The 27,232-nt window shown below is 47.1% G+C and overlaps 1 protein-coding gene across 5 annotated transcripts; it reads right to left on the reverse strand.

The window, feature by feature from the left end:
- Window positions 1-11,863: 11,863 nt before the first annotated feature.
- Window positions 11,864-25,892, reverse strand: LOC128409388 (zinc finger protein OZF-like). Of its 5 annotated transcripts, XM_053379828.1 has the most exons (6): window positions 22,490-22,570; window positions 19,440-19,521; window positions 18,123-18,281; window positions 17,894-18,020; window positions 16,622-16,699; window positions 11,864-15,684 (listed from the first exon to the last, which is right to left on the reverse strand). In XM_053379828.1, the coding sequence occupies exons 3-6, from the start codon at window positions 18,195-18,197 to the stop codon at window positions 14,453-14,455; spliced, it is 1,512 nt and encodes a 503-aa protein (XP_053235803.1). In that variant the 5' UTR covers window positions 18,198-18,281; window positions 19,440-19,521; window positions 22,490-22,570; the 3' UTR covers window positions 11,864-14,452. The 5 variants fall into 5 exon arrangements, with proteins under 5 accessions (XP_053235803.1, XP_053235805.1, XP_053235804.1 ...); XM_053379830.1 differs by lacking the exons at window positions 19,440-19,521; window positions 22,490-22,570 and adding an exon at window positions 25,691-25,892; XM_053379829.1 differs by lacking the exons at window positions 19,440-19,521; window positions 22,490-22,570 and adding an exon at window positions 22,693-22,795.
- Window positions 25,893-27,232: the final 1,340 nt, after the last annotated feature.

Below are 27,232 nucleotides of genomic sequence, written 5' to 3' on the forward strand. Positions count from 1 at the left end.
TCACGATGTACTTCAAAGCAGGAAGCAGCTCTCAAGTGGTGCCATTGCAGGGTCTGCAGGAGAGAGACAGGGAACAGGTGACATGTCATCCTATGTACAGAAGGTTTATAGTATTAAAAACTGTCTCAGCCTTTAGGGGACATTCAGCGTATGTTCATCCAGATACACAAGTTAGTAAAGTTTTAGGATCAAATTCAAAAACACATAAAGAAAGGTTATTCTTAATAATAATAATAATAATAATACTCTGCCCATCTGGCTGGGTTTTCCCAACCACTCTGGGCAGCTTACAGCACATAAAAACAGTAAAACATTAGACATTAAAAATTTCCCTAAACAGGACTGCGTTCAGATGTCTTCTAAAAGTCGGATACAGTCATACTTCATGTTACATTTGCTTCATGTTTCGTTCTTTCAGGTTACGTCCTGCGGTGACCCGGAAGTACCGGAAAGGGTTATTTCTGGGTTTCGCTGCTCGCGCATGTGCATAAGCGCCAAATCACAACCCACGCATGCGCAGACGCGCCGCTGCAGGTTGTACTCTTTTCATGTTGCAAACGGGCCTCCGGAACGGATCCCGTTCGCAGCCAGAGGTACCACTGTAGTTGTTTATTTCCTTGACATCTGATGGGAGGGCATTCCACAGGGCGGGTGCCACTACCAAGAAGGCCCTCTGCCTGGTTCCCTGTAACTTCACTTCTCGCAGTGAGGGGACTGCCAGAAGACCCTCAGCACTGGACCTCAGTGTCTGGGCTGAACGATGGGGGTGAAAACATTCCTTCAGGTCTACAGGACCTTTTAGGGCTTTAAGGTCAGCACCAACACTTTGAATTGTGCTCGGAAACGTACTGGGAGCCAATGTAGGTCTTTCAGAACTGGTATTATATGGTCCTGGTGGCCACTCCCATTCACCAGTCTGGTTGCCACATTCTAGATTAGTTGTAGTTTCCAAGCAATCTTCAAAGGTAGCCCCACGTGGAGCGCATTGCAGTAGTCCAAGCGGAAGATAACCAGGGCATGCACCACTCTGTGGACACTGTCTGTGGGCAGGTAGGGTCTCAGCCTGCATACCAGATGGAGATGGTAGATAACTGCCCTGGACACAGATTTTGACCTGCATCTCCATGGACAGCTGTGAGTCCAAAATGACTCCCAGGCTGCACACCTGGTCCTTCAGAGGCACGGTTACCCCACTCAGGACCAGGGAGTCCCCCCACCTGCCCCCCCACAAACAGTACATCAGTCTTGTCAGGATTCAACCTCAATCTGTTTGCCGCCATCCATCCTCCAACCTCTTCCAGACACTCATATATCTATAGACCTCGCTTTTCGTTTCCTCCAGACAGCCATCTGGCAAACCATTTTCTGACCTTTGCAAATATTTCTAATAAAGAAATAAACCAACCTTGTAAATTATTACCCGTCTCTGGTTGGAAGAAAACTGACATCCGGAGGGAACCAGGTTGCAGAAGCGCCATACAAGCTGGTGTGTGAGGTGGGATGCTTGAGAGCCCTCTCAGGTCAAACTAGGACTGGGGGAAGGAGATACGAAGTTTGGTGATGTTGGCACCCTAGGCCAAAATCCAGCCCTCGAGTCCTCTCCATCCAGCACTCAGGAATCTCCCACAAGCCAAACTCCCTCTCCATCGCTGCCCTGAGTCCTTGCTGACGGCTTTTACGTGGCCGGAAAGGATCCTTTGAATGAATATACAGTGGTACCTGTCGGAATTCAAGCCTTTATCAGGAGAAACTGGCAACACTCCCAGGCACCCGGCTTGATCTCCTTGTTGACCTCCCTGGCTGCATTCCCCAGCAAGATCCAGGCTAGGTCTCGACAGGCGATTCTTCTCAGCGTGAGAAGAACACCCCCGCTCCTTCCCCTGGTCTCCCGGCAGGGAAAAGGAGATAGACAGAAACGTTTCTACAAGCTTTTATTTCTGTCTTTGCAGCATTACAGAAAACATGACTGCTCTCTTCAAGCTCCAGCAGTCGAGAGAACAAACACTTCCTGTACTTCCTGTACAGGAACAAGAGGAAGAGCTCATATTACACTCTGAGCTAATTCCGGTGCTTCGCACTGCGAACTGACTGTCCCTCTGTTTCCCACGGAACAGTCCCAACATCATGTGATGTTTTCAAGCTAGCAATTTGCAGCTGCATTGCATCCATATCGTAACCCATATGTAACCTTGGGTTACAGACGCTTCAGGTTACAGACTCCGCTAACCCAGGAATAGTACCTCGGGTTAAGAACTTTGCTTCAGGATGAGAACAGAAATTGTGCTCCGGCGGCGCGGCAACAGTGGGAGACCCCATTAGCTAAAGTGGTGCTTCAGGTTAAGAACATTTTCAGGTTAAGAACGGACCTCCGGAACGAATTAAGTACGTAACCAGAGGTACCACTGTACCTACTGGACAAAGCTCAGTCACATCCCTAGCTCCACCCACTTTTGTCTCTGGCCCCGCCCACAAATGGAAGTGGCCCCTGGAAGGCTGCTAAGGGAGCGGATGTGGCCCTCTGGCTGAAGAACGCTCCCCTCTCCTGTTCCAACCACTACATTTTACTCTGCTTATCATCCTGGCCAACCTCACAGGGTTGTTGTGTGAGCACTGCCCAAGTGGTGGGCTTTGGAACCCCTTTAACGCTAAGAGGTTTTCCCCTGTCAATCTGGATGTTTTCAAGGCGGACGAGAATGAGGCTGGCAGCCCCAGCAGAAAAAGACCCTCAGCATCCCTGAGCTGAGCCAATCCTGCAAGAGAGTCCAGATCCCCCCCCCAACACACACACACATGGAGGCTTTGATCTCCCCCTCCAACAAACTCCCAAGAGGGTATCTGGAGAATATCCCCTTTTCGGAAAGAAAAAGCATCAAAACCTGGTGGCGGTGGGTGGGGATGCATGTTCTTCCCCTAGTGAGCTGGACAGGGGGCATTTATTTGATTCATCCAGCCTTGAGATTATTTAGAAGGCTTTTAAGTCCCTAAACCATTTCATATCCCTGCACCAAATGCAAGGACCAAATGCAAGTCTCAGAATCCATTCCTCTGTTCAAACATGGGTTAAGATAGACAGACAGATAGATGATAAATAGGAGGAGCAGGCAAGCCCCACTTTGCACAATCAATCACATGACACGGCTCACACACACACCCATTTGAATGGCAATGCCCATCCACTTGGGTTAGTGGTAGCGGTCCCCTCAAATATTTTATGGGGGTAATCGAAGGGACCCCCCCCAGGACCTGGCTCCTCTGGATGGGGTGGAGAGACCATACTTTTCAGGGAGGGTGGCCTGGATCGACGTCCCAGGGGGAGGGGGCGCTCCTTCCTACTTTTCTCCCATTCACGCCCCCCCAAACCCTTCCCCCTCCCCACCCCCCAGCAATGCAAAATTACCCCCAAACGTGTTGCACCTCTTTCCCTTTTTCCTGCTCCTCTCAAGGCCTGCTCCTCTTCCGGGGAAAGCGGGTTGAGACCCCTCCCCGCCTCTCGAGTAGCCGGAGGTCACTGAGCCAGAGGGAAGGGCGAGATCTCCCTCTCCCTGCGAGCAGAAACCGGTGGCGCCACCACTGTCTGCTCCCACCCGCAGATCACAAGCTGGGAGGGGCGGCTCTGCATTCGTAGCTCTATGGGCCACCGCATTCGAAAGGGAACCCGAAGTGTCGCTGCCATGGTTCCCAAAGCTGCTGGGAGCGCTGTTCGGAGGTTGTTTCCAAGCGGCGGGGGGGGGGGTGGAGGGAAGAGTAGGGGATGGGTCCTCTAAGGCGGGAGATTTTAAGAGAGGGGAGGAGAGACTTCAGAGGATACCCCTCCACACTTTTTCCTGGTAGGGGAAACCCGCGAGGTCAGGTCCCTTGGACTGAGGGGGAGGCCGGCTCCTGGGGAGGGCAAAGAAGTAAAGGCGCAGATTTGGGGGGGTGATAATGGGGGGAAGGCGGGATGGGGGATCTGATCCATGCAATGTAGATGCAACTAAAAAGTTGCCTTTTTTGCATTGCGCAACATTTTTTTGCATTGCACAATTTTTTTATTTTTTTTGCATTGCACAAAATTGTTTGACGCCCCCTCTCGTTTCCTGCACGGGATGAGCGGGAGGACGAGCCTTGTTGCGGAGGGAAATGGCGGTAGTTGAACTGGGTGAGAGAAGGAAAACAAGCTCCTTCCCACCCCCGACGAGCAAAAACAAAAGGACGGCGAAGAGGCCCCCTTCCTAGGTATCCACGCTTCATGATAGGCTCTTCTTGACACCCCCCACCCCTGTGGATCAACCCTCTGAAATACAGAAATTTGCAGCTGTCCCTTACGGGGATCGAACCTGCAACCTTGGCATTATTGGCCTACCTAGGTGCTTCGGAGAATGGTTTAGTTTTAAGCTGTTTCAGCGTTTTGACTTTTGTATATTGTAAAGTACTGTTGTATCTCCCCCACCCCCCATTCTACTTGGCTGTCCTGGCATCTGCCAAAGAACCCTGGGAACTGTAGTTTAACAACAACAACAACAACAATTTATTTGTACCTCACCCATCTGACTGGGTTTCCCCAGCCACTCTGGGCGGCTTCCAACAAAGACCAAAAATACACTAAGATGTCACACATTAAAAACTTCCCTGAACAGGGCTGCCTTCAGATGTCTTCTGAATGTCAGGTAGTTGTTTATCCCTGTGACATCTGATGGGAGGGCATTCCACAGGGTGGGTGCCACTATCAAGAAGGCCCTCTGCCTGGTTCCCTGTAGCTTTGCTTCTCGCAATGAGGGAACCGCCAGAAGGCCCTCGGCGCTGGACCTCAGCGTCCAGGCAGAAGTATGGTGGAGACGCTCCTTCAGGTATACTGGGCCGAGGCTGTTGTAGGGTTTTAAAGGTCAACACCAACACTTTGAATTGTGCTCAGAAACATACTGGGAGCCAATGTAGGTCTTTCAAGACCGGTGTTATGTGGTCTCGGTGGCCACCCCTAGCTGCCGCATTCTGGATTAGTTGTAGTTTCCAGGTTATCTTCAAAGATAGCCCCATGTAGAGCACATTGCAGTAGTCCAGGCGGGAGATAACTAAAGCATGCACCACTCTGGCGAGACAGTCTGTGGGCAGGGAGGGTCTCATCCTGCATACCAGATGGAGCTGGTAGACAGCTGCCCTGGATACAGAATTGACCTGCGCCTCCATGGACAACCGTGAGTCCAAAATGACTCCCAGGCTGCGCACCTGGTCCTTCAGGGGCAGTTACCCCATTCAGGATCAGGGAGTCCTCCACACCAGCCTGCCCCCTGTCCCCCAAGAATCCTGTCAGGATTCAACCTCAATCCATTAGCCACCATCCATCCTCCAGCCGCCTCCAGGCACTCACACAGGACCTTCACTGCCTTCACTGGTTCTGATTTAAAAGAGAGGTAGAGCTGGGTATCATCTGCATATTGATGGACACCCAGTCCAAACCCCCTGATGATCTCTCCCAGCGGTTTCATGTAGATGTTAAAAAGCATGGGGGAGAGGACGGAACCCTGAGGCACCTCACAAGTGAGGGCCCAGGGGTATGAACACTCATCCTCCACCACCACTTGCTGAACACGGCCCAGGAGGAAGGAGCGGAACCACAGTATAACAGTGCCCCCAGCTCCCAGCCCCTCTAGACGGTCCAGAAGGAGCTTAGGCTATGGTAAAAAGGTAAAGGTAAAGGTACCCCTGACCGTTAGGTCCAGTCACGGACGACTCTGGGGTTGCGTGCTCATCTCGCTCTATAGGCCAAGAGAGCCGGCATTTGTCCGCAGACAGCTTCCAGGTCATGTGGCCAGCATGACTAAGCCGCTTCTGGCGAACCAGAGCAGCACATGGAAATGCCGTTTACCTTCCCGCCAGAGCAGTACCTATTTATCTGCTTGCACTTGATGTGCTTTTGAACTGCTATGTGGGCAGGAGCTGGGACCGAACAACGGGAGCTCACCCCGTCGTGGGGATTTGAACTGCCAACCTTCCGATTGGCAACCCCTAGGCTCAGTGGTTTAGACCCGCGTCCCAAGGCTGGGCTTTTCTCTCTGGCCAGCTACTAGGGGGCGGAGAACATTTCCTCAGGATTGGCCTCATCGGAGCAGGGGCACGCAGCTGTCAAAATCTCCACCTTGCCGTAGTCTCGTTGCTGAGCCGCAATGTTCAGAGCTCAGTGGAGTGAGACCAGCCAACTCGAAGGGTCTCTGAAGTGCTAGCATCCAAAGTGAGGTCCAGACCTAGGGCCGGATGAACAGCAATCCACATGGTCAGATGGTCCAGGGGTCAGGGAATCCAATGATCATAGTGATAAGGGTCAAAGCGAGCAGGAAGCAGCAAGGTAGGGCCAGGAACTATAAGCGATGTTTCCAGCATCTGACTGCTGCTTGATGTTCTGTGGCAAGGCCATCTGGAAGAGCTTTACCTTTATGCGTTATGTATAACCATATACCGTAACAATGCTTAATTGTTAATGCTAGAAGTGCTTAAAATTTTAAGAATCAAAGTCTCTCTCTGCCCTGTTCTGTGCTTGCAGAAAGTAAATAAATATTTAGCTGCGTCTGCATTCTGTAGGGAACATTCCTCAGGCTGTTTCTTAGGCTCACGAAAATAGCACGAGACGGTCACGCCGACCTGAGAAACAGGAAATTGGATGTTTGCCACATAACATAAGGCATCTGCCTGATAACAGAAGGGGGGATTTTGGCTTCAACTGCCAAAGGGTTTCCCCCCTCTTTCTGCTAGTTTGCTGAAAATAGGGTAAAGGCCGTTATTTCTTATGCACATACCGGTATATGGAAAAGCAGAAGTAATCTTTACATGGACATAGGAAGGGCTGCACCCATGTTCATTGGTTTGATTTTGCTGCAATATATGAATATGTAATGTTTAATTGCTGTTTGGAATAAGGTATATAAACCTAAAGCCCCTAGGGCTCTGGAAATCATTCCTCTGGGTCTTTATTGCTCAGCAATAAATTTTTACTTTCTTTTTCTCCACTGCTGTGTCTGTCGATTCTTGAGCATATCTTGAATGGGTAACAGGCATTCCTTATCTCCTTGCAACAGTTCTGCAGTTCTCATCAGTGCCTTCTCCTCTGAGTCCTTGAAGGCTGGTCAGCTGAAGGTGGAGTCTCTCTGCCTTCTCCTCGTTCAGGCTGCTCTTCAGCAGGCAAAGTGGACTCCTGGCCAATGGCACTCTGCAGATTTGCAAACTGCCATTTGAACCAGTTTCCTGCCTCCTGGAAAACTGTATTTTTGTCTTCAGAAGTTTCCATAGGGCGTGGAAATAGGGAAGAGAAGAACTCCAGAGGCGATGAATGAAGAGAAGCAGGTCGTTGGTTTTGACTGCTGATCAGATCATTGGTCCCTGCCTTGAACTCCTAAAACATTTCCCTTCTTCCTTCTTTCCCCAAAACAGGCAAAGGACAGGAGAAAAAGTTGTCATCAGAAACAGCCAAGCAGAAACCAGGAAAAGAGGCGTCCGAGAATAGAAAGGGACTGATAAGGACAGAGAGAAACAAGTCAGAGAAGAAATTGTGTACTCTTCAGGGTCCCGATACTTATGAACGCTCAATCCCACAGAAAAACAACAAAGGGAAAGAAAAGGTGAAGTATCCAGTGGGGAGGGAAATACTGAAAAAGAAGTCGGTTGACTTCCCTATAAAATTCCATCAATGCCCCTATAGTTTTCAGTGCTTTAGATTTTACTGTTTCATATGTCATTTCCATGAAAGGGTTTCCACTAATAAGAACATCCAGATATCTAAAAATGAGGGTTTGGTTTGTTCTATGGCTTGCTGGTCTAAGAACCATGTATGCCTACCAAAAACCACAATATTGGTCTTACGAGTAGTTTATGGATAAACATCCCTGCTTGCAATCCACACTAAGCACGTTCAATAGATTTTTGAAGACCCAGCCGCAGGAGGGAGAGAAACACCAGATTATGAATTTCAGTAGGGACAAATGTAAGGTTCTACACCTAAGCAGGAAGAACCAGATGCAAAAATATAGGATGGTGGATACTTGACTTACTAGAAGTACATGTGAAAAGGATCTAGGGCAGGCATGTCCAAAGTCCATTTCAGGGGCCTAATCTGGCTCACTGGTCAGTTTAATCTGGCCCCTGTGGAAGTTTATTTTCTGGGGTAAAATCCTAAAAAAAGCTCTCTCTGGCCCTCTTTGAAAAAAGTTTGGACACCCCTGGGGGTCTTGGTGGACCAGAAGCTTAACATGCTATTCTAGGCTGCATCAACAGAAGCCTAGTGTCCAGATTAAAGGAAGTAATAGTAATACCCTATTCTGCCTTCGTCAGACCACACCTGGAATACTTTGTCCAATCCTGGGCACCACAATTTAAGAAGGATGTTGACAAGCTGGAACGTGCACAGGAGGGCAACCAAGATGATCAAAGGTCTGGAAACAAATCCTTATGAAGAACAGTTGAAGGAGCTGGGTATATTTAGCCTGGAAAAGAGGAGACTGAGAGATAATAGCCATTTTCAAATATCTTAAGTGCTGTCACATGGAAGACAGAATGTGCTTGTTTTCTCCTGCTCTAGAGGGTAGGACTTTCTGACATTAAGAGCTGTTCAGCAGTGGAATGGGGTTCCACAAGAGCAGGTGGACTCTCCTTCCTTGGAGTTTTTTAAGCAAAGGTTGGGTGGCCATCTGTCATGGATGCTTTAGCTTAAATTCTTGCATTGCAGGGGGTTGGACTAGATGACCGCTGATTCCCTTCCGGTTCTACATACATGAGAATACTGCACATATCAGAATACTGATATTTGGGGTATGTTAAAAAGGGGGTGTATGGGGTGGTACCTCTGGTGGGGGACACGTCATGCTCCTTCTCAGGTAGTTGGTCCAATTTTGGTCCCCAACCTGCACTCAGCTCTCACCTGTGGCTCCTAGAAGCTGCCAGCAGGCGACAGTGGTCACACTCTGGGAAACGGCTTCAACTGGCTGGCTAAACCAGGTGAGGGTATCAAACCGCTGGCAAGCTGGGGACGTCCCCTGCATGCGAAAACAGGCTCTGGTAGATTGAGCAGACAGGATCATGAGTGGGTCCAACAGGTGAAAAGGTGCTTTCTGTTGCAGAGGGATGTGAGGGGCAAATGGTGCTCACCCACCTGGAAAAGGGAGCCCATCTAGGAGAAGGAAGTCTGATCCTTAACCTCCATTGCCTTGCAGGGTATCTTCAGGAGAGGAAAAGGCTACACAAATCCAGAGTGCAGTTCGTAAGATGATGCCTCGCATGCTTTCTTCCAGAAACTCCTGCAGCCAAGCTGGTGCCAAACATTTTCTCTGACTGTCTTGCCAGAGTGGCGCATGCTCTGGTTATCTCCAGCTTGGACTACTGCAATGCGCTCTCCATGGGGCTACCTTTGAAGGCGACCTGGAAACTACAACTAATCCAGAATGCGACAACTAGACTGGGGAATGGGAGTGGCTGCCGAGACCATATAACACCAGTCCTAAAGGATCATCCCTGGCTCCCAGTATGTTTCCGAGCACAATTCATAGTGTTGGTGCTGACCTTTAAAGCCCTAAACGGCCTTGGCCCAGTATACCTGAAGGAGCGTCTCCACCCCCATCGTTCAGCCCAGACACTGAGGTCCAGCTCTGAGGGCCTTCTGGTGGTTCCCTCGCGATAAGTGAAGCTACAGGGAACTAGGCAGAGGGCCTTCTCGGTAGTGGTGCCCACCCTGTGAAACGTCCTCCCATCAGATGTCAAGGAAATAAACAACTATCTGACTTTTAGAAGACATCTGAAGGCAGCCCTGTTTAGGGAAGTTTTTAATGTTTGATGTTTTAGCGTATTTTTAATATTCTGATGGGAACCTCCCAGAGTGGCTGGGGACACCCAACCAGAAGGGCGGGGTATAAAAAGTAGAGCTGTTCTGAACAGAGCACTTTCCTACTATAAAGGTAAAGGGACCCTTGACAGTTAAGTCCAGTCGCAAACGACTCTGGGGTTGTGGCGCTCATCTCGCTTTACAGGCCAAGGGAGCCAGCGTTTGTTCTCAGACAGTTTTTCTGGGTCATGTGGCCAGCATGACCGAGCCGCTTCTGGCACTTTGATGTGCTTTTGAACTGCTAGGTGGTCAGGAGCTGGAACCGAACAACGGGAGCTCACCCCATCACGGCACAGTGGTTTAAACCACAGCGCCACCCATCTCCCTTCCTAAAATATGCATTGGAATTTTAAACAGGGACATTTGAGAGGGATCAGTGGAGGAGACTGAAGATAGAGAGCTGGTATCTTTGGCGGGAATAATAATAATAATAATAATAATAATAATAATAATAATAAACGATAATAAATTTTATTTATATCCCGCCCTCCCCAGCCGAAGCCGGGCTCAGGGCGGCTAACAACAATAAAACAATACAAAAGTACAACACAAACAACACTCTAAAATCATTCATTATAAAATTAATTAAATTCAAGCCACTGGCCACCATTGGGCCAGAGCTCCGCGAAGATTGCCGAGGGAGGGAGTCAGGCTGTGCCCTGGCCAAAGGCCTGGTGGAACAGCTCTGTCTTGCAGGCCCTGCGGAAAGATGTCAAGTCCTGCAGGGCCCTAGTCTCTTGTGACAGAGTGTTCCATCAGGTCGGAGCCACAGCCGAAAAAGCCCTGGCTCTAGTTGAGGCCAGCCTAACTTCTCTGTGGCCTGGGACCTTCAAGATGTTTTTATTTGAAGACCGTAAGTTTCTCTGTGGGGCATACCAGGAGAGGCGGTCCCGTAGGTCCAACTATTCTAGACAACGATCATATAAGAAATATGCAAAATAACTAAGCAAGTATTAGAAGTCACCCTACTAAACGTCTTCCAAGACAATAATGCCCACTTGCATCACAAAGAGCTCATAACCCACTGTCACGGGACTGCCAAGGAACGCCTTTGAGTCGGGGGTGTAGAGTCAGAGTGGGAACAGTCAGAAGGAGACAGAAAGGAAGTGACGGAAGGGGAAGAGGGAGAGAGCCAGGAGGCGGGAAGGCTCCCTGATGCTGAAGCAGAGCCCCAGCACCGCACAGGGAGCTCAGGAACAGACGGAGAGCCTATGCAAAGGAGAAGGTTAAAGCGCAGGGATCAGAGACGTCCCATGAAGTTCCCCTGCCTTTTCTATTGGAGGAGAAGCAGGAGAAGACCACTCCCCAAATCTGAACCGGACGATTCAGATGCATGATTGTACTGTGCTGCTTGTACATATGTAAAATAAAGAACTGTAAATATCTCTCTGAGTGAGCAGAGGGTGCTTATTGCGAAGAGCATACACAAACCATCACACCCACCTCCTCTCAGTAGTCAGAAACATCATAGCCAGACACTGGAGAGACCTGTCAGGAATAAGCATGGACCAATGGTACTATATAGTATGGGAAACAGCCTTATTAGAAAAACTAGCCAATAAACTGAAACTGACACAGGGACAAATGGAAGAAGACGCCATCACCCCAGTATGGCTCCCCTTTATCGTATACACAGCCCAACAAGACAGCGACAAGAATCCGCCAACAGCATACGAATCAATATGGTTAACCTGATTCAAAAAAAACCGCCCACCCCACTCACACATGAAAACAAAGTTCACCACAGCCAATCACACACAACCATACGCTAAGCCAACCCCAACCTCTCACCACCAAAGGAACACAAGCGAATGGTAGAGAGATCCCGCACAAGTGACGCCGACACAAAACCCCACATATACATTAAGTAGAAGCATTGCCACCCAACCCCCCCCACTCACCATGCCCCCTCCCTTCCCCCCTTTTCTTCCTAATGCATCACTAATGTCTCCACAAATGAAATTGATCTGTAGAAAATGGATCTTGAAAAAAGAAACATTGCACATGCTTTTGTAAACTAATAAATCTTTAATAAAATAGGTTAACGAAACAAAACAAAACAGATGGTTGTTTGAGCTGTTTGGAGGCTTGATGGTAAGCTGGTTTGTGGCTGTGTGCTCCGCTAGAGCCCACAGTCTGAGGGGTAGAAGCTACTGCCGAGAGGAAGTTAGGAGTTGGAAACCATCAGCAGATATACTTAGCTGATTGCAGCTTCCAGGACCTTGTGAACAGGGGAATTTGTGAGGGTATTTGGTGGCGAGGCTTGCAGTGCTGCCTCAGGGGCATAGGAACGCGAGGGAGCTGCTGCAAGGACTTGCCAGACCTGTGCCACGTTTATCTTCCTGCCGGAGAATGTGCAAAAGCACACCTGTGGCACCTTGCTGGAAGAGAAGGTACAGCAACTTGAGGTCCACCTAGTTGCCAGACTTCGAGCTTTGGGGCAAGATGTGGTGTCCCTTGACAGCTGAGTGGACTGTGCTGGAACACCAACTTGGATTGGTGCCCCTACAGAGGTGGAAGATCACCCATAGCAGGAGACAAGATGCCTGGAGGTACGTGGCACAGAAGGAGGACTGTCAGGAGCCAGGCCGAGTCATTGGAGCTGCAAAATCAATTCCACGCCCTCACTTTGGACACAGTTTCTGGGCCGGAGGAGCTAGGACAGCAGTTGCTGACCTCAGAATACACCAAGGTGGCTTCGAAAGGTATAGTGCCCAGAATGATTTCTGCCACACACACACACACACCAGAGGAGATTGACTTAGAGTCATTTTTCATTCTGGATCTAAACCCTTCAGATCGAAGGCTACTGATTGTGGATGCTCTGACAACTCATATATTCTAAAACTTTAAACAACAAATCCCAGGAAACCTTATCAAATACTTTCTCAACATCAAACATTAAAGCCGCTTGTTTTTGTTGATGTGTGAGCAGCCACAGTGAATACAAAAATTTTGCCACTCCGCAGAGGTGAAAGAGACACTGCTGTTGTCTCCCCACTGAGGTGGACAGAGGCAGCAGTGTGCGGAGGAAACAGAATGTCCCGGGAGCTGTGTTCGTCTTCCAGGTGCATAAATTCAAGATTTGGCAGAGAAGTTGCCAAGTCTTATAAAGCCCACTGGTCAACTACCCGTTCCTTCTTATTCGCAACACACAGCCTTCAACATTTAACAAGGGACTCTGGGCAGGAAGCTGAAAGGTTTTTGGGCACAGGTGGTGTGTTCATAATTTCTTCCTATTGAGGGCTATAGCCCAGGGAGAGAGAGGAAAATACTGGAAATAAACCACTGGCCGTGCAAGCAGTGCCGTCAGGAAGGGTTTGGCTTAAGCAAAATCCCACCAAGACTTTGGTTGCAGAAGTCCTGGAAGGTGGCCATCACAGTCACCTGACTTGAACTCCATAGAAAACCTCTGGTGGGATCTGAAAAGGGCGGTTGAGGCATGCAAACCCAAGAATATTACTGAACTGGAGGCCATTGCTCATGATTCTTCAGCTGCCAGAAGCTGCTGTCTGGCTACGCATCTCATTTGCAGCAGGTCATAGGAGCCAAAAGCTGCTCTGCTAAGTGCTAAAGATCATTGACATTAAGTGTTTGAATAATAGTGAGACTGCAAAAGCCAGTGTAAGTTGCATTGTCAGCGGAATTTGGGGAAACCATTGGAAACATCCGTTGTGTTGAGTTTTTTCAATTGCCTTTCTTTGATTTGCTCATGGCAAACAGCTGAAAGTCTGTAAATTTTGATAATGAACCCGTTTTACAATGGAGGTTGAATAATTTCAATTGCAACTGTATTTAGAGAGAAACAACCGCGTAGAAGAAACTGAAAAATAGGATGATGCCTTCCGAGAACAGATGACCAAACATTTAAAAAGGAGATATCGTAGTCATCGGAGACTTGAGCTACCCCAAACTCTGTTGGAACTCAAATTCTTCCAAGAATTCACCCATTGCCTTGCTATTTCATTTCCCAGAAGATGGAAGGAACAACAAAGAGATCGTTTATCTTGGACCTGATGCTCACCAACAGAGAGGAACTGGTTGAAGTACTGGGAAACTTGGGAGGAAGTGATCATGTCCTCCTGGGTTTTATGATACACAAGCAAGGAAAAGCTGAGTGTAGTCAGACATGCACTCTGGGCTTTAAGGCCAATTTCAAAAAGCTTAAGGAGCGCCAAGAGGGAGGGAGTCTAAAGTGGATGGGAGTTTCTTAAAGGTGAAATACTGAATGCCCAAATGCAGACAATCCAAACGAGACAGGAACATGGTATGGCTTAGAGATCAGCTGAGAATTAACAAGGGCATGTATAAGAAATGGAAGTTGAAGGGTGAATGTCAGGCGGGCTAAAGCTCAGGCTTGCAAAAGAGCTAAACATAATAATAAAGGTTTCTTCAGCTATGTTCAAAGCGAGAGGAAGAACAAGTAAGTGGTAAGTCCTCTCTGTGAAGAAGACTGAGAAATACTATTGACTAAGGGAGGCAGAACTGCTCAACGCCAACTTTGCCTCTGTCTTCACCCCAAAGGAAAGCAGTGCCAAACCTGGCAACAACAAAATAAATAATGTAAAGAAGGAGCTGCAGCCCAAGATAGAAAAAGAGGTGGTTCTATGTTTTTTATGATTTCTTCTTTGTGTGGATTCTTTGATGCTTAGTAAGGTCACCATTCCCACTGAAGCTCTTTCCGCACTCTGTACATTTAAACGGTTTCTCCCCTGTGTGTGTTCTTTGATGTAAAGTAAGGTGAGCACTTTGACTAAAGCTCTTTCCACACTCCTTGCATAGGAACGGTTTTTCCCTTGTGTGGATTCTTTTATGCTTAGTAAGGTCACCAGACCCACAGAAGCTTTTTCCACACTCCGTACATTTAAATGGTTTCTCCCCTGTGTGTGTTCTTTGATGTAAAGTAAGGTGAGCATTCTGACTAAAGCGTTTTCCACACTCCTTGCATAGGAACGGTTTTTCCTTTGTGTGGATTTTTTGATGCTTGATAAGGCCATCACCCCCACTGAAACTCTTTCCGCACTCTGGACACTTAAACTGTTTCTCCCCTGTGTGTGTTGTTTGATGCTGAGCAAGGTCACCACTCCCACTGGAGCTCTTTCCACACTCCAAAGATTTGAATTGTTTCTCCCCTGTGTATGTTCTTTGATGAAAAGTAAGGTGAGCTCTTTGAGTAAAGCCCTTTCCACACTCCATGCATTTGAAGGGTTTCTCCCTTGTGTGGATTCTGAGATGCTTAGAAAGGTCACCGCTTCCAGTGAAACCTTTTCCACACTCCATACACTGAAACGGTTTCTCCCCTGTATGTGTTCTTTCATGTAAAGTAAGGTGAGCGCTCTGACTAAAGCATTTTCCACACTCCATGCACCTGAACGGTTTCTCCCTTGTGTGGATTCTCTGATGCTTAGAAAGGTCACCACGTCCAGTGAAACTTTTTCCACACTCGGTACATTCGAATGGTTTCTCCCCTGTGTGGATTCTATGATGCATGCTAAGGCTTCCACTATGGCTGAAGCTCTTTCCACACACCGTACATTTAAATGGTTTCACCCCTGTATGAATCCCATGAGTTCGGTAATGCATTTTTAATTGTGATCTATATCTAAATATTTCACCACACTCTGTACATTTGTTTTCTGTGTGATCTTTCTTTGAGATGAGGGGTTCAGGGACATCAATGTCCTGAGAAGCTGTGGATTTCTTTTTTGCTTTCTTTGACTTGTTTCTTTCATGATCTGGGGTTTCTATTTGATTTACAGACATTTCTTTTGATGCTTCGTGTTCTGAGTTTTCTGACGACACCACGGCGGATGTCTCCCCGCAATTCTCATTGTTCTGCCCACTGCCTGTTTCAGGGGAGGGAGAAAAAGGAAATGTCACTCAAACAGCAAGCAGAGATCTCGTTATGGATTGAGCCCAGTTCTCTGCTTCTCTGATTTTGTCATTTTCAGAGTGGCTGCAGCAAAAATAAAATCATCATCATCATTATTATGATTAAGCATCTTCCATTTCTTCTCTTCATGCCCAGCTGAATCTGAGGTTAGCTTCTGAATATCCTACAGTCTCAAGACGACAACAACACAAGCTCCTTTATGCTCTATCTCCCACCTTGTTTCACTGAGCACAGGTGTGTCTCCTTTGATGCAACTGGGGTTGGGGTTGGAGGAGATAAGACATGAACAAGGCTGGGGAAGAGACCAAGCGGGGAACAAAGCGCTCCTCCTTGGTTATGGTTTTGGCTGCGGTCAAAAGACACTAGTAAATTATAGGAGCACAGAAATATGCCAGTACGTCTTGTTTTTCTTTGATAATGGATAAAGCTTACCAAAAAAACCCCAACCTCATTCAAAGGGAAATCAGAGCATCTCTCGCGCTTTCATTTGGGAGGAACATATCACCTGTTGCTCGCTGCCCAATTTGATTCAGGTAACTGGGGTTTAATCAGGGTTTACTCAGCTCTGCACCAATGATCATTATTTTCAGAATGGTAATGCTGGTATTTTATCAGGTTTTTATGTCATTAACCTCATTGATCGTCTTTTCTGATTAAGTTTGATTAAGTTCTATGGAAGAAATGTCTTTTCCATGTGCTGGAATGCTCACCCTTGTACACTAGACTGATACGACTAACTTCCTTAATGGGGCAGAAGTTAAAGAAGGAATCCAGCTGGAAAAGTTAACCGTCACCTCTGTTTCTGCTGCGCAAAAATCAGGTGTAGATTTGTCCTCCAAACAGAGTGAAATTGTTACACTTTCAAATCCCTGAGCGAAAACACAACCTACCTGCTGATGTCTCCCCTTCTTTGTCATCTTGGAGAAGCTGCTCTTGCTTTTCTTCCCAGTACGAATTGAGGTCTGATTCTTTCAAGGAAAGAGAGAGCAGTTACTTTGGACCACAAAACATCCAGCCATTCCCAGTCAAGCCAAGTCTACGACCTCAAACCCAAGAGGGCCAATTCCGATCCCTTATTGACTAGCAAAAGGGCTCAGCATGAAACCTCTGTTGCAGGGATGAAGCTGCAGAACTTAGCAAAGCTAGCTGTCTTGATTTGGATTACCAAGGCTCAAAACACAGAAAGCAAAAACCAGCCCCCGGAAGCCAGCCCTTCTTCCTCATCCACAGAAAGCCAAGGCTGTGGGGTACTTCAAATTTACTATTTGAGATGAAGTATTTTCCCATGGAGATTCAAGCCACTGCAACATTTCTGTGTTCACAGAATTGTAGAGTTGGAAGGGACCCCGAGGGTCATTTAGTCCGACCCCCTGCAATGCAGGAATCTTTTGTCTGACGTGGGGCTCAAACCCTTGAACCCTGAGATTTAATAGCCCCATGCTCTACCGACTGAGCTAATGGAGGAGAGGGAGAATGCTTTTGGAAGCTGAACGTCTGATGGGGCTTCTGAACGTTTTGGAAGTTGAACGGACTTCCGAACGTATTCCATTCTACTTCCGAGGTAACACTGTAATAGTATTAATAATAAATCTTGGGGTTACATGCGAAAGCGGAAGTTTTGCAACCGTTTGCTCTTAAGACTTCACCAAATGTATTGGTTTTCTCTGGGAACACCGGGAGCCACGAGTGGGCAGGATGTTCTTAACCATGGGTAGGCAAACTAAGGCCTGGGGGCCGGATCCGGCTCAATCGCCTTCTAAATCCGGCCCGCAAACGGTCTGGGAATCAGAGTGTTTTTACATGAGTAGAATGTGTCCTTTTATTTAAAATGCATCTCTGGGTTGTTTGTGGGGCCTGCCTGGTGTTTTTACATGAGTGGAATGTGTGCTTTTATTCAAAATGCATCTCTGGGTTATTTGTGGGGCATAGGAATTCATTTTTATTTTTATTTTCAAAATATAGTCCGGCCCCCCACAAGGTCTGAGGGACAGTAGACCGGACCCCTGCTGAAAAAGTTTGCTGACCCCTGTTCTTAACGCTAAGATCCTGCTTGCAGACATTTTCTTGGGATGCAGGATACTACCGTGAACAAGACACTGGGCTGGGGGTCACTGGATTGGACCAGTTATTCCTCCACTGCATGCAGAAATAGGTTTCCTTACCCAGAGAGGTCACTGCCTCGTAATTCTCCTCCATGACTTCCCTGTTCAGAGCTCTTTGGCTTGGATCCAGCAGAGCACACTCTTCCTCTGTGAAACGCACAGCCACCTCCTCAAAGGTGACTAGACCCTGGAAGAAGGAGGAAATATCGCTTCTCTTAGATCCCTTCCCTACTCGACATAAAGGGAGGCAGAGTTGCCTCTTCCCTCGTCCCCATTGCTCTTTCCCTACCTGTGGGCGCTGCTTGGCCCCTCTTTCCACTCCATCCCTAAGAAGAGAGGGTGCAGGTTGTGCCTCTGATGCCATTGCGCTGCCTTTGGAAGAAGATGGAGGATAGGGAGGCAGAAACTGGGCCGCACTTCAACGAAGGGAGTAGCTCTCAAGTGGTCCCTGCAGGGGAAAGAAAGGGGAGGGGAAGAATTTATATCATGATTTAAATCACGATTTAAAGTCAGTAAGACTTGATTTAAATCTTTTTTCTTTCTTTTTTTTGCAGAAAGACTCATTCCTGGTGGTATAATCTTAATATTTACAATTCATTTTTGGAATAATAAATTCTCAGAGTAGGTTTTACAGTTATATCAAAAGTTACTGATTTGGTTATACTATTAGAAATACATAGACTGATAATTTATATAATAACAATTTAAACAATTTATGTAACTAAAACAACAACAATAATAGTAATAATAATTTATTCTTCCAAACAAATATTAAAATACAGTAATACATCAAACATTAAAAGCTTCCCTAAACAGGGCTGCCTTCAGATTATAACATTACAGTGGTGCCCTGCAAGACGAATGCCTCGCAAGACGGAAAACTCGCAAGAAGAAAGAGTTTTCCGTTTTTAGAGGTGCTTCGTCAGACGAATTTCCGTATGGGCTTGCTTCGCAAGAAGAAAGCCCATAGGGAAATCTCCGGGGACCTCTTTTGAATGCTGGCGGTGGGGAGCAAAGCCTTTCGCCCCCCTCCGGCCTTCAGAAGAGGTCCAGGAAGGCCGGCGGGGGCCGAAAGGCTTTGCTCCCCACGCCAGCATTTTAAAAGCGGTCCGGGATAGCAGGGAAGTGCGCTGCGCTTTTAAAATGCTGGCCGTCGGGAGCAAAGACTTTCGCCCACCGACGGCCTTCAGAAGACCTCCACTGTCCCTGGGGCTTTTAAAATGCTGGCGGTTGGCAGCAAAGCCCTCCTGTCCCCGGAGCTTGCGGGGCGGGAGGTGGGGAGAAGGGCTTTTCTTCCCACCGCCAGCCTTCAGAACAGCCTTCTGAAGGCTGGCGGTGGGAAGAAAAGCCCTTGTCCCCCCCCCCCAGCCTTCAGAAGAGGTCGGTGGACAGACTGTCCCCGGACCTGGTCTGAAGGCGGTTTCCATGGGAACGCATTGATTGATTTTCAATGCATTCCTATGGGAAACCGTGCTTCGCAAGACAAAAAACTCGCAAGAAGAAAAAACTCGCGGGACGAATTAATTTCGTCTTGCGAGGTACCACTGTATAGCATATGTATCCACGTTTGTTAACTGCTGTGGTTAAACACTTTAAAAACACACACCTTAGACTGAGTTATAGCACACATGAAAAACTTAAAACAAATCCTTATTTCCTGATGAATAGCCTTTGGACTATAATGGAACCTGAAAAGAAAACGATCTTTAGAAAAAGATTTTCCCTCCAAAACATTTTATTTAAAAAATCCAAATAAAATTAAAAAAACCCCAACCTACGACCCTGAGAGTAAGAGGCCTCATGCTGTACGAACTGAGCTATCCCTGTGCACCCCCCCCAAAAAAGATGCTCTGCATCCCTGTTCTAACCATTTACAGTGCTGTTGAGAGAGCAATGTGGAGGTGTTGCATCTTATCCTCAAACTAAATCTCAGGAGGAGCTCTCGACCAGTCTCTTCAATGCAAGAAACAGCAGCAAAACTCCCTGGGGCAGGGTGGTATTTATTCCCCCCCAAGTCCAGCTGGGGCAGGGGCATTTTACTTATCTCCCCGATTAAGAACTCAATACAGTGGTACCTTGGGTTACATACGCTTCAGGTTACAGACTCTGCTAACCCAGAAATATTACCTCGGGTTAAGAACTTTGCTTCAGGATGAGAACAGAAATCGCGCTCCCGCAGCGCGGCGGCAGCAGGAGGCCCCATTAGCTAAAGTGGTGCTTCAGGTTAAGAACATTTTCAGGTTAAGAACGGACCTCCGGAACAAATTAAGTTCTTAAACCAAGGTACCACCGTAGTTTAGTATGGGAGCACAAACAATTAATTATTGAGGCTGGCGGAACATCACCTGGCTGTGAGTGTGAAGGCCGCTCCCAGCAAGGCCCCTCCACCTGGCCTAGGGGGGTGAGCCCCACACTCACCAGCCCCACTGAAGACGCTCCTCATGAGGCCGGAGGAACATCGCCCGGCTGTGGGGCGCAAAGGCTGCTCCCCTGGCCTAGGGGGCTGGGCCCACACTCACCAGCCCCACTGAAGACGCTCATGAGGCCGGAGGAACATAGCCTGGGTATCGTTTTATTGATTTAATATGCTGTAAACCGCTTTTGAGATTTTCATTAAAAAATACTAAGTGGCATATAAATATTTATTTATTTTTATTTATTGAATTTGCATACTGCCCTAAATCTGCAGGTCTCGGGGCAATTACAGCATAAAATCACAAAAATACATAACCAAAACAAAAACAATCCAATAAACGCCCCCTTCCCCAACATATTTTAACAGGAAATTTGGAACTCCCTGCCTATGGATATCAGAGGCGCCTTCCCTGCATTTCAGTCAAGCCTACCAGATGTTCAGAAAGTTTGTATGAGTTTAAATTTGCTGTAGTCTATTCTGCTGTGGTTTTAACTGTTTGCATGTTTGAAATGATTGTTGTAATTTTTTCTTAAGTGATAATTTTACTGTGTTTTCTTTCTTTTTTGTGTGTGTAAACTGCCTTGGGGTTCCCCCCCCCTAAAACCAAGAGGTTTATAAATTCTGTTAAATGAAGAAATCTCTCCTCTTGACTCTTTGTCAAGACAGAGCAAAGGAATCTCACTTGCCCAGTTTGCCATTGTCTTATTACTCACAGGCTATTGTCTCCTCCAAAGGCTGTTTCTATTCTTTTGAGTTGGGGGCTTCAAAAGCAGAGCAGGAAACTCTCTGCTTCCTTCCTCTGTAACAAAGATTTACCTCCCCCACCCCCACCAACAAGACCTGGGTTGATCTCTACAGAGGTGAAGGCAGCTCCAGAGAGGATCTGTTCTAGGGTTGGAAAAGGGCACCTCCGAGGGTCATCTAGTCCAACCCCTGCGATGCAGGAATCTCAGCTGAAGCATGCATGGCAGAGGGCAGAATCTATGGATTCCCAGAGGGAAAAGGGGGACGGGGTTCCCTGTTTTCCACTCGTCATAACAACATCTCAACCAGGGCCAGGGCCTTTTCAGTACTGGCCCCGACTTGGTGGAACGCTCTGTCACGAGAGACCAGGGACCTGCGGGACTTGACATCTTTCCGCAGGGCCTGCAAGACAGAACTGTTCCTTTGGTTTGGACTCAGTCTGACCCTTCTGTTTCCCTCCCCTTATGGTTTTGATCTATGGGCTACTTTTAAAATGAGGCTGCATTTTAAATTACATTTTAACCTGTATTTTAAATTGGTTTTATGTTTATGTTAAATTATGTTTTTACTGTAATTTTACTGGTCTTAGCCGCCCTGAGCCCGGCTCTGGCCGGGAAGGGCGGGGTATAGATAAAACTTATTATTATTATTATTATTATTATTATTATTATTATTATTATTATTATGAGAGCCAATGGCCTATCTAGCCCAGCACCCACAGAAGCCAACAAGATGCCCGTGGGAGACAAGAAATCCAGGATTCGAACACAAGGTCACTCTCCCTTCCTGCTGTTTCCAACAACTGGCATTCAATGTGAGACACCAGAGCACAACCTCCCAGGCTGCCAGCCTTATTTATAGACCATGAGTTTGTCTCATTTCTCTTTCAAAGCCACCCAAGGGTGGCCCATCGCTGCCCCCCTCCCTGGGGGCAGGGAGCGAGTTCCACAGTTTGACTCTGCACTGCATGTAGCTGATCAAAGAACCACAGAGTTGGGAGGGATCGCCACCAACCCAGGGTCATCTAGCCCAACCCCCTGCAATGCAAGAATAGGCAGCCTGTCCCACACGGGGGGTGGGGATCGAACCTGCAACCTTGCCCTTATCAGCACCCCCCTCTAACCAACTGGGATGCTTTAGACCAGATTCGTGCATCGCAGCGGGTCAGGCTGGATGGCCCTTGGGGGTCTCCTCCCCTTTCTACGATTCCTGAAACTTCCAACTTGCAGCTTTTTTGCGGGGGGGGGGGTAATCCACCAGTTCTAGCACTGCGGGAGAGGGAGAAAAACTTATCCCCCTCCGCGCCATGCTCGGTTATACAAACTTCTCTAAACTGCAAAGCCCCAACACGTGTCGACCTTTTTTCACTGCCCCACCTCCCAAATTTCCCCCCCCTCCCTCCTCCTCTCCCGGCTGCCCGGTTTGCAGATTCGGCATGGGGAGGGATGCAAATATCCCCCAACCACCCATGATATCTCCCCCCAAATATGTTGCACCTTTCTGAATTCTTCCCTCTGCAGCCACCTCGCCTCCTTACCAAAGTCTCTCCTCCGCGTGTGGCTGCAGAGACCAACGCGCGCCCCCCCCCGCCCCGTTCCCAGATAATAGCCGCTCCCGCCTCCTCTGAAACTTCCTGTCTCTCTAGGAAGACGAGCTCCTCGTCCCACGTTGGGGAAGGAGTGGCCCTGGGTTCCCATACCTGTGCGGGCAACCTGAACGGGATCCTGAAGTGTTTAATAGAATCCTAGAATTGGAAGGGATCCCCAAAGTCATCTAGTCCAACCCCCACCTGCAATGCAGGACTCTTCCACCCCACACTGGGCTTGAAAATACAACCCTGGCCATGAGAGTCTCTTTTAGGTATACATAATTGATCAGGTTGCCTTATTTCAAAAAGTTAAGATCTTAATAATAATAATAATAATTTTATAATTATTAATTAATTTTATAATGAATGATTTTAGAGTGTTGTTTGTGTTGTACTTTTGTACTGTTTTATTGTTGTTAGCCGCCCTGAGCCCGGCTTCGGCTGGGGAGGGCGGGATATAAATAAAATTTATTAATAATAATAATAATAATAATAATTTTATTTGTACTCCGCCCTCCCCGGCTGGAGCCGGGCTCAGGGCAGCTAACATCATAAAACTAACACAGTATAGGTAAAGGTAAAGGGACCCCTGACCATTAGGTCCACTTGTGACCGACTCTGGGATTGTGGCGCTCATCTCGCTTTACTGGCCGAGGGAGCTGGCGTACAGTTTCTGGGTCATGTGGCCAGCATGACTAAGCCGCTTCTGGCGAACCAGAGCAGCGCACGGAAACGCGGTTTACCTTCCCGCCAGAGCGGTACCTATTTATCTACTTGCACTTTGACATGCTTTTGAACTGCTAGGTTGGCAGGAGCTGGGACCGAGCAACAGGAGCTCACCACGTTGTGGGGATTCGAACCGCCAACCTTCTGATCAGCAAGTCCTAGGCTCTGTGGTTTAACCCACAGCACCACCCACGTTTCTTAACACAGTATACAAAGAACATAAAAACAGGCAATCAATTAATTAAAATACATCTCAAAATTAATTCAGAACAAATTAAAATCTGGACAGATGGCAGTCCACAAGTAAAATTGAGAGCGGGATACATGGGTGTAGCCAGGATTTTTGTTGGGGGGGGCAAAGAACCTCAGTTTGCTATGTGGTTTTTTATATTTTTATTGATTTATAGGAGGGGCTTGTAGGGGCATATCCAGACACAAAAATGGTTAAGCTTTTCTTAAACAAAATCACACACAAACAAAAACAACCCTATACTTCCAGCGTGGCTGCCATATGCCTGGGTTTTCCCTGACATTTAAAACGGAAATTCTGCCCAGACACAATTTTTGGTGGACAGGCCCTGGCTACGTCCGGGAAATTCCGGAAGTATGGAAGCCCTACTAATGAACAGAAAAAATTGTTTATGTAAGCTACCCCGGTTGCAATTAAAATTAATGGAATACTGTATGCAGAAATGGCAAAACTCCCTGGAAGGATAAGAAATCAAGGAGAGAGACTTTTTAAAAATAACATGGGGGGAAATTATCAACTGTTTGGCGGTACATTGTAAACAAATTAAAACACCGGCAGGACTGAAATAAACCCATGCAGTAAGAGACAAGGGAAAGGAAATAAGGGGAAATTGGCAGATATATTTGAATTGGATATGCAGTGATAAAAAGATATGAAATAAATATCCTCCACAGAAAGGCGGGGAGGGAAATCGAGAGGGAGGTAAATTAGATTTGTAAAGATTGTTTTTCTGGTTTTGTAAAAGCTGTAAATGGGGAAAAAAATAACAGAATGAAATGAAGAATCTCATGCTCTACCAACTGAACTAAATAAAAATAATTTTAAAAAATTATTTGTACCCCGCAAATCTGGCTGGGTTTCCCCAGCCACTCTGGGTGGCTTCCAACAAAATATTAAAAAACATTGAACATCAAAAAACTTCCCTAAATCTCTTTAAGTATCAAAGTAACTGGCAAGGTCTGTTACTGCAATCTGTAGCATTTGCCTTCTAACAGTTTGAAATAGCCCACCTACCTTAATATACAATTTCAGTAAAATAATAATAATTTCAAAACAACAACAATTTTTACATCCCACCCATCTGGCTGGGTTGCCCCAGCCGCTCTGGGTGGCTTCCAACACATGTAAAATAATAATAAAACATCAAACTGTCCTGTTGCTGCCAATGCAATTCTGGGCTGCATCAATAGGAGTATAGCATCTAGATCAAGGGAAGTAATAGTGCCACTGTATTCTGCTCTGGTCAGACCTCACCTGGAGTACTGTGTCCAGTTCTGGGCGCCACAGTTCAAGAAGGACACTGACAAACTGGAACGTGTCCAGAGGAGGGCAACCAAAATGGTCAAAGGCCTGGAAACGATGCCTTATGAGGAATGGCTAAGGGAGCTGAGCATGTTTAGCCTGGAGAAGAGGAGGTTAAGGGGTGATATGATAGCCATGTTCAAATATATAAAAGGATGTCACATAGAGGAGGGAGAAAGGTTGTTTTCTGCTGCTCCAGAGAAGCGGACACGGAGCAATGGATCCAAACTACAAGAAAGAAGATTCCACCTAAACATTAGGAAGAACTTCCTGACAGTAAGAGCTGTTCGACAGTGGAATTTGCTGCCAAGGAGTGTGGTGGAGTCTCCTTCTTTGGAGGTCTTTAAGCAGAGGCTTGACAACCATATGTCAGGAGTGCTCTGATGGCGTTTCCTGCTTGGCAGGGGGTTGGACTCGATGGCCCTTGTGGTCTCTTCCAACTCTATGATTCTATGATTCTATGGGCTGTACTTTGAGCCAGAAGGACAATAGACCAAAACCTGTGCAGGTGAAGACCTGATTCTGCTCGTTGCCATTGTGAATCAGATGGAAATCATTCATGAGGATGGCAATTCAGAGGGTGAGTGCAAAGAGCATAAAGCTGTTGTCTGAAGCAATTCTATCCCATCTAGCATTGCAATAAGAAGAGCAATGGGAAGACTAAAGACAGACTTTGGTTGAAGTTACCAGAGCTGATGACACCCGTCCGTTCTTTGTATTAGTTGGAAGGGCAGAGGAAGGAGTTGTGACTCCTGAACTGGCAAGAGAGGTTATGGAGAGATCCTGAGGGCCCTGACTTGGAATGAATATCCCACCTCTTTTGAGTTTTACCTAGGCTGAAAGGTGTCCCTGAGCTCCGATAGAATGTCTCTTGCTGGCCTGGATGGAGGCTGAAGAGCGTTGGGCAATTGTGCGCAGAAACCCAGTACAAAAGGGGAAATTTACATCTGTTGCATCATGTTGCCGGGAATCAAGCGCTTTGTGAAATCCATACAGCAACCTTGAGAGGAGAATTGCTTTCTGATAACAGAGAAAAGGAAAGGAGCTGAACAGGCAAAACCTAAGTTTGAACTGGGAGTCGGTCCCTGCCAATAATAATAATAATAATAATAATAATAATAATAATAATACCACCAATTACATGCCCTCTTAAACAATACAGTAGTAAAATCAGCAGCAACTAGACCCCTGACAACCTTCGAAAACCTCCTCCTGACAACAAAGGGACACGGCAAAGGGATGGTATCCACAATATACAAAATACTACTCCAAAACCCCACAAACCCGTAATCAACAGCCCCAGTGAAGAGGCTTAGTCATGTATTATTTTACTGTTGTTAGCCACTCTGAGCCCGGCTTCGGCTGGGGATGGCGGGATCTAAATAAAATTTTATTATTTTATTATTATTATTATGCTATCTGCGGACAAACCCCGGCTCCCTCGGCCAGTAAAGCGAGATGAGCGCCACAACCCCAGAGTCGTCCGCAACTGGACTTAACTGTCAGTAAAGCTCTTATTGCTTCACTTTAAAACTCTGCATTATTAATTTATGCTGCGCGTCACAAGAATGTTGTGAGGACGACATAAGCTATGAGATTAACCCCCCTCAGTGGACCAGAATGTGGTCCAACACCCCATTTAAATTTATATCAAAGAAAAGGAAATAACTCACTCTAAAACTCACCTACGGGTGACACGAATGCACCAACAGCTTTTGAATCGATATGGTTAACCTGATTCAAAAACACCCGCCCACCCCACTCACACATGAAAACAAAGTTCACCACAGCCAATCGCAAACAAGCAACCACACCCTAGGCCAACCCCCTCTCTCAACACAAGCACATAGCAAAGAGACCCTGCACAAGGGACCCTGACACAAAACCCCACACATACATTAAGTAAAATAGAAACATCACCACCGGACCCCACCCCCACTCACCATTTCCCCCTCCCCCTCTTTCCCCCTTTTCTTCCTAATGTAACACTAATGTCTCAAGAAATGAAACTGATCTGTAGAAAATGTAACTTGAAGAAAGAGACATTGCACATACATTCATACCTCGGGTTACAGACACTTCAGGTTGTGCTTTTTCGGGTTACGGACCGCCAAAACCCAGAAGTACCGGAACAGGTTACTTCCGGGTTTCGGCGGCAGCGCATGCGCAGAAGCACTAAATCGCACTTTGCGCATGCACAGAAGCACCAAATTGCAACCCGTGTGTGCGCCGATGCGGGTTGCGAATGCTGTGGATCCCGCACGGATCACATTCGCAACCCGAGCGTCCACTGTACTTTTGTAAACCAAGAAAATCTTTAATAAAAATACAACAACAACAATAGTACCCTGCCCATCTGACTGGTTTGCCGCA

Source organism: Podarcis raffonei, chromosome 2 (assembly GCF_027172205.1).
Source record: "Podarcis raffonei isolate rPodRaf1 chromosome 2, rPodRaf1.pri, whole genome shotgun sequence".
Lineage (NCBI taxonomy): Eukaryota > Metazoa > Chordata > Lepidosauria > Squamata > Lacertidae > Podarcis > Podarcis raffonei.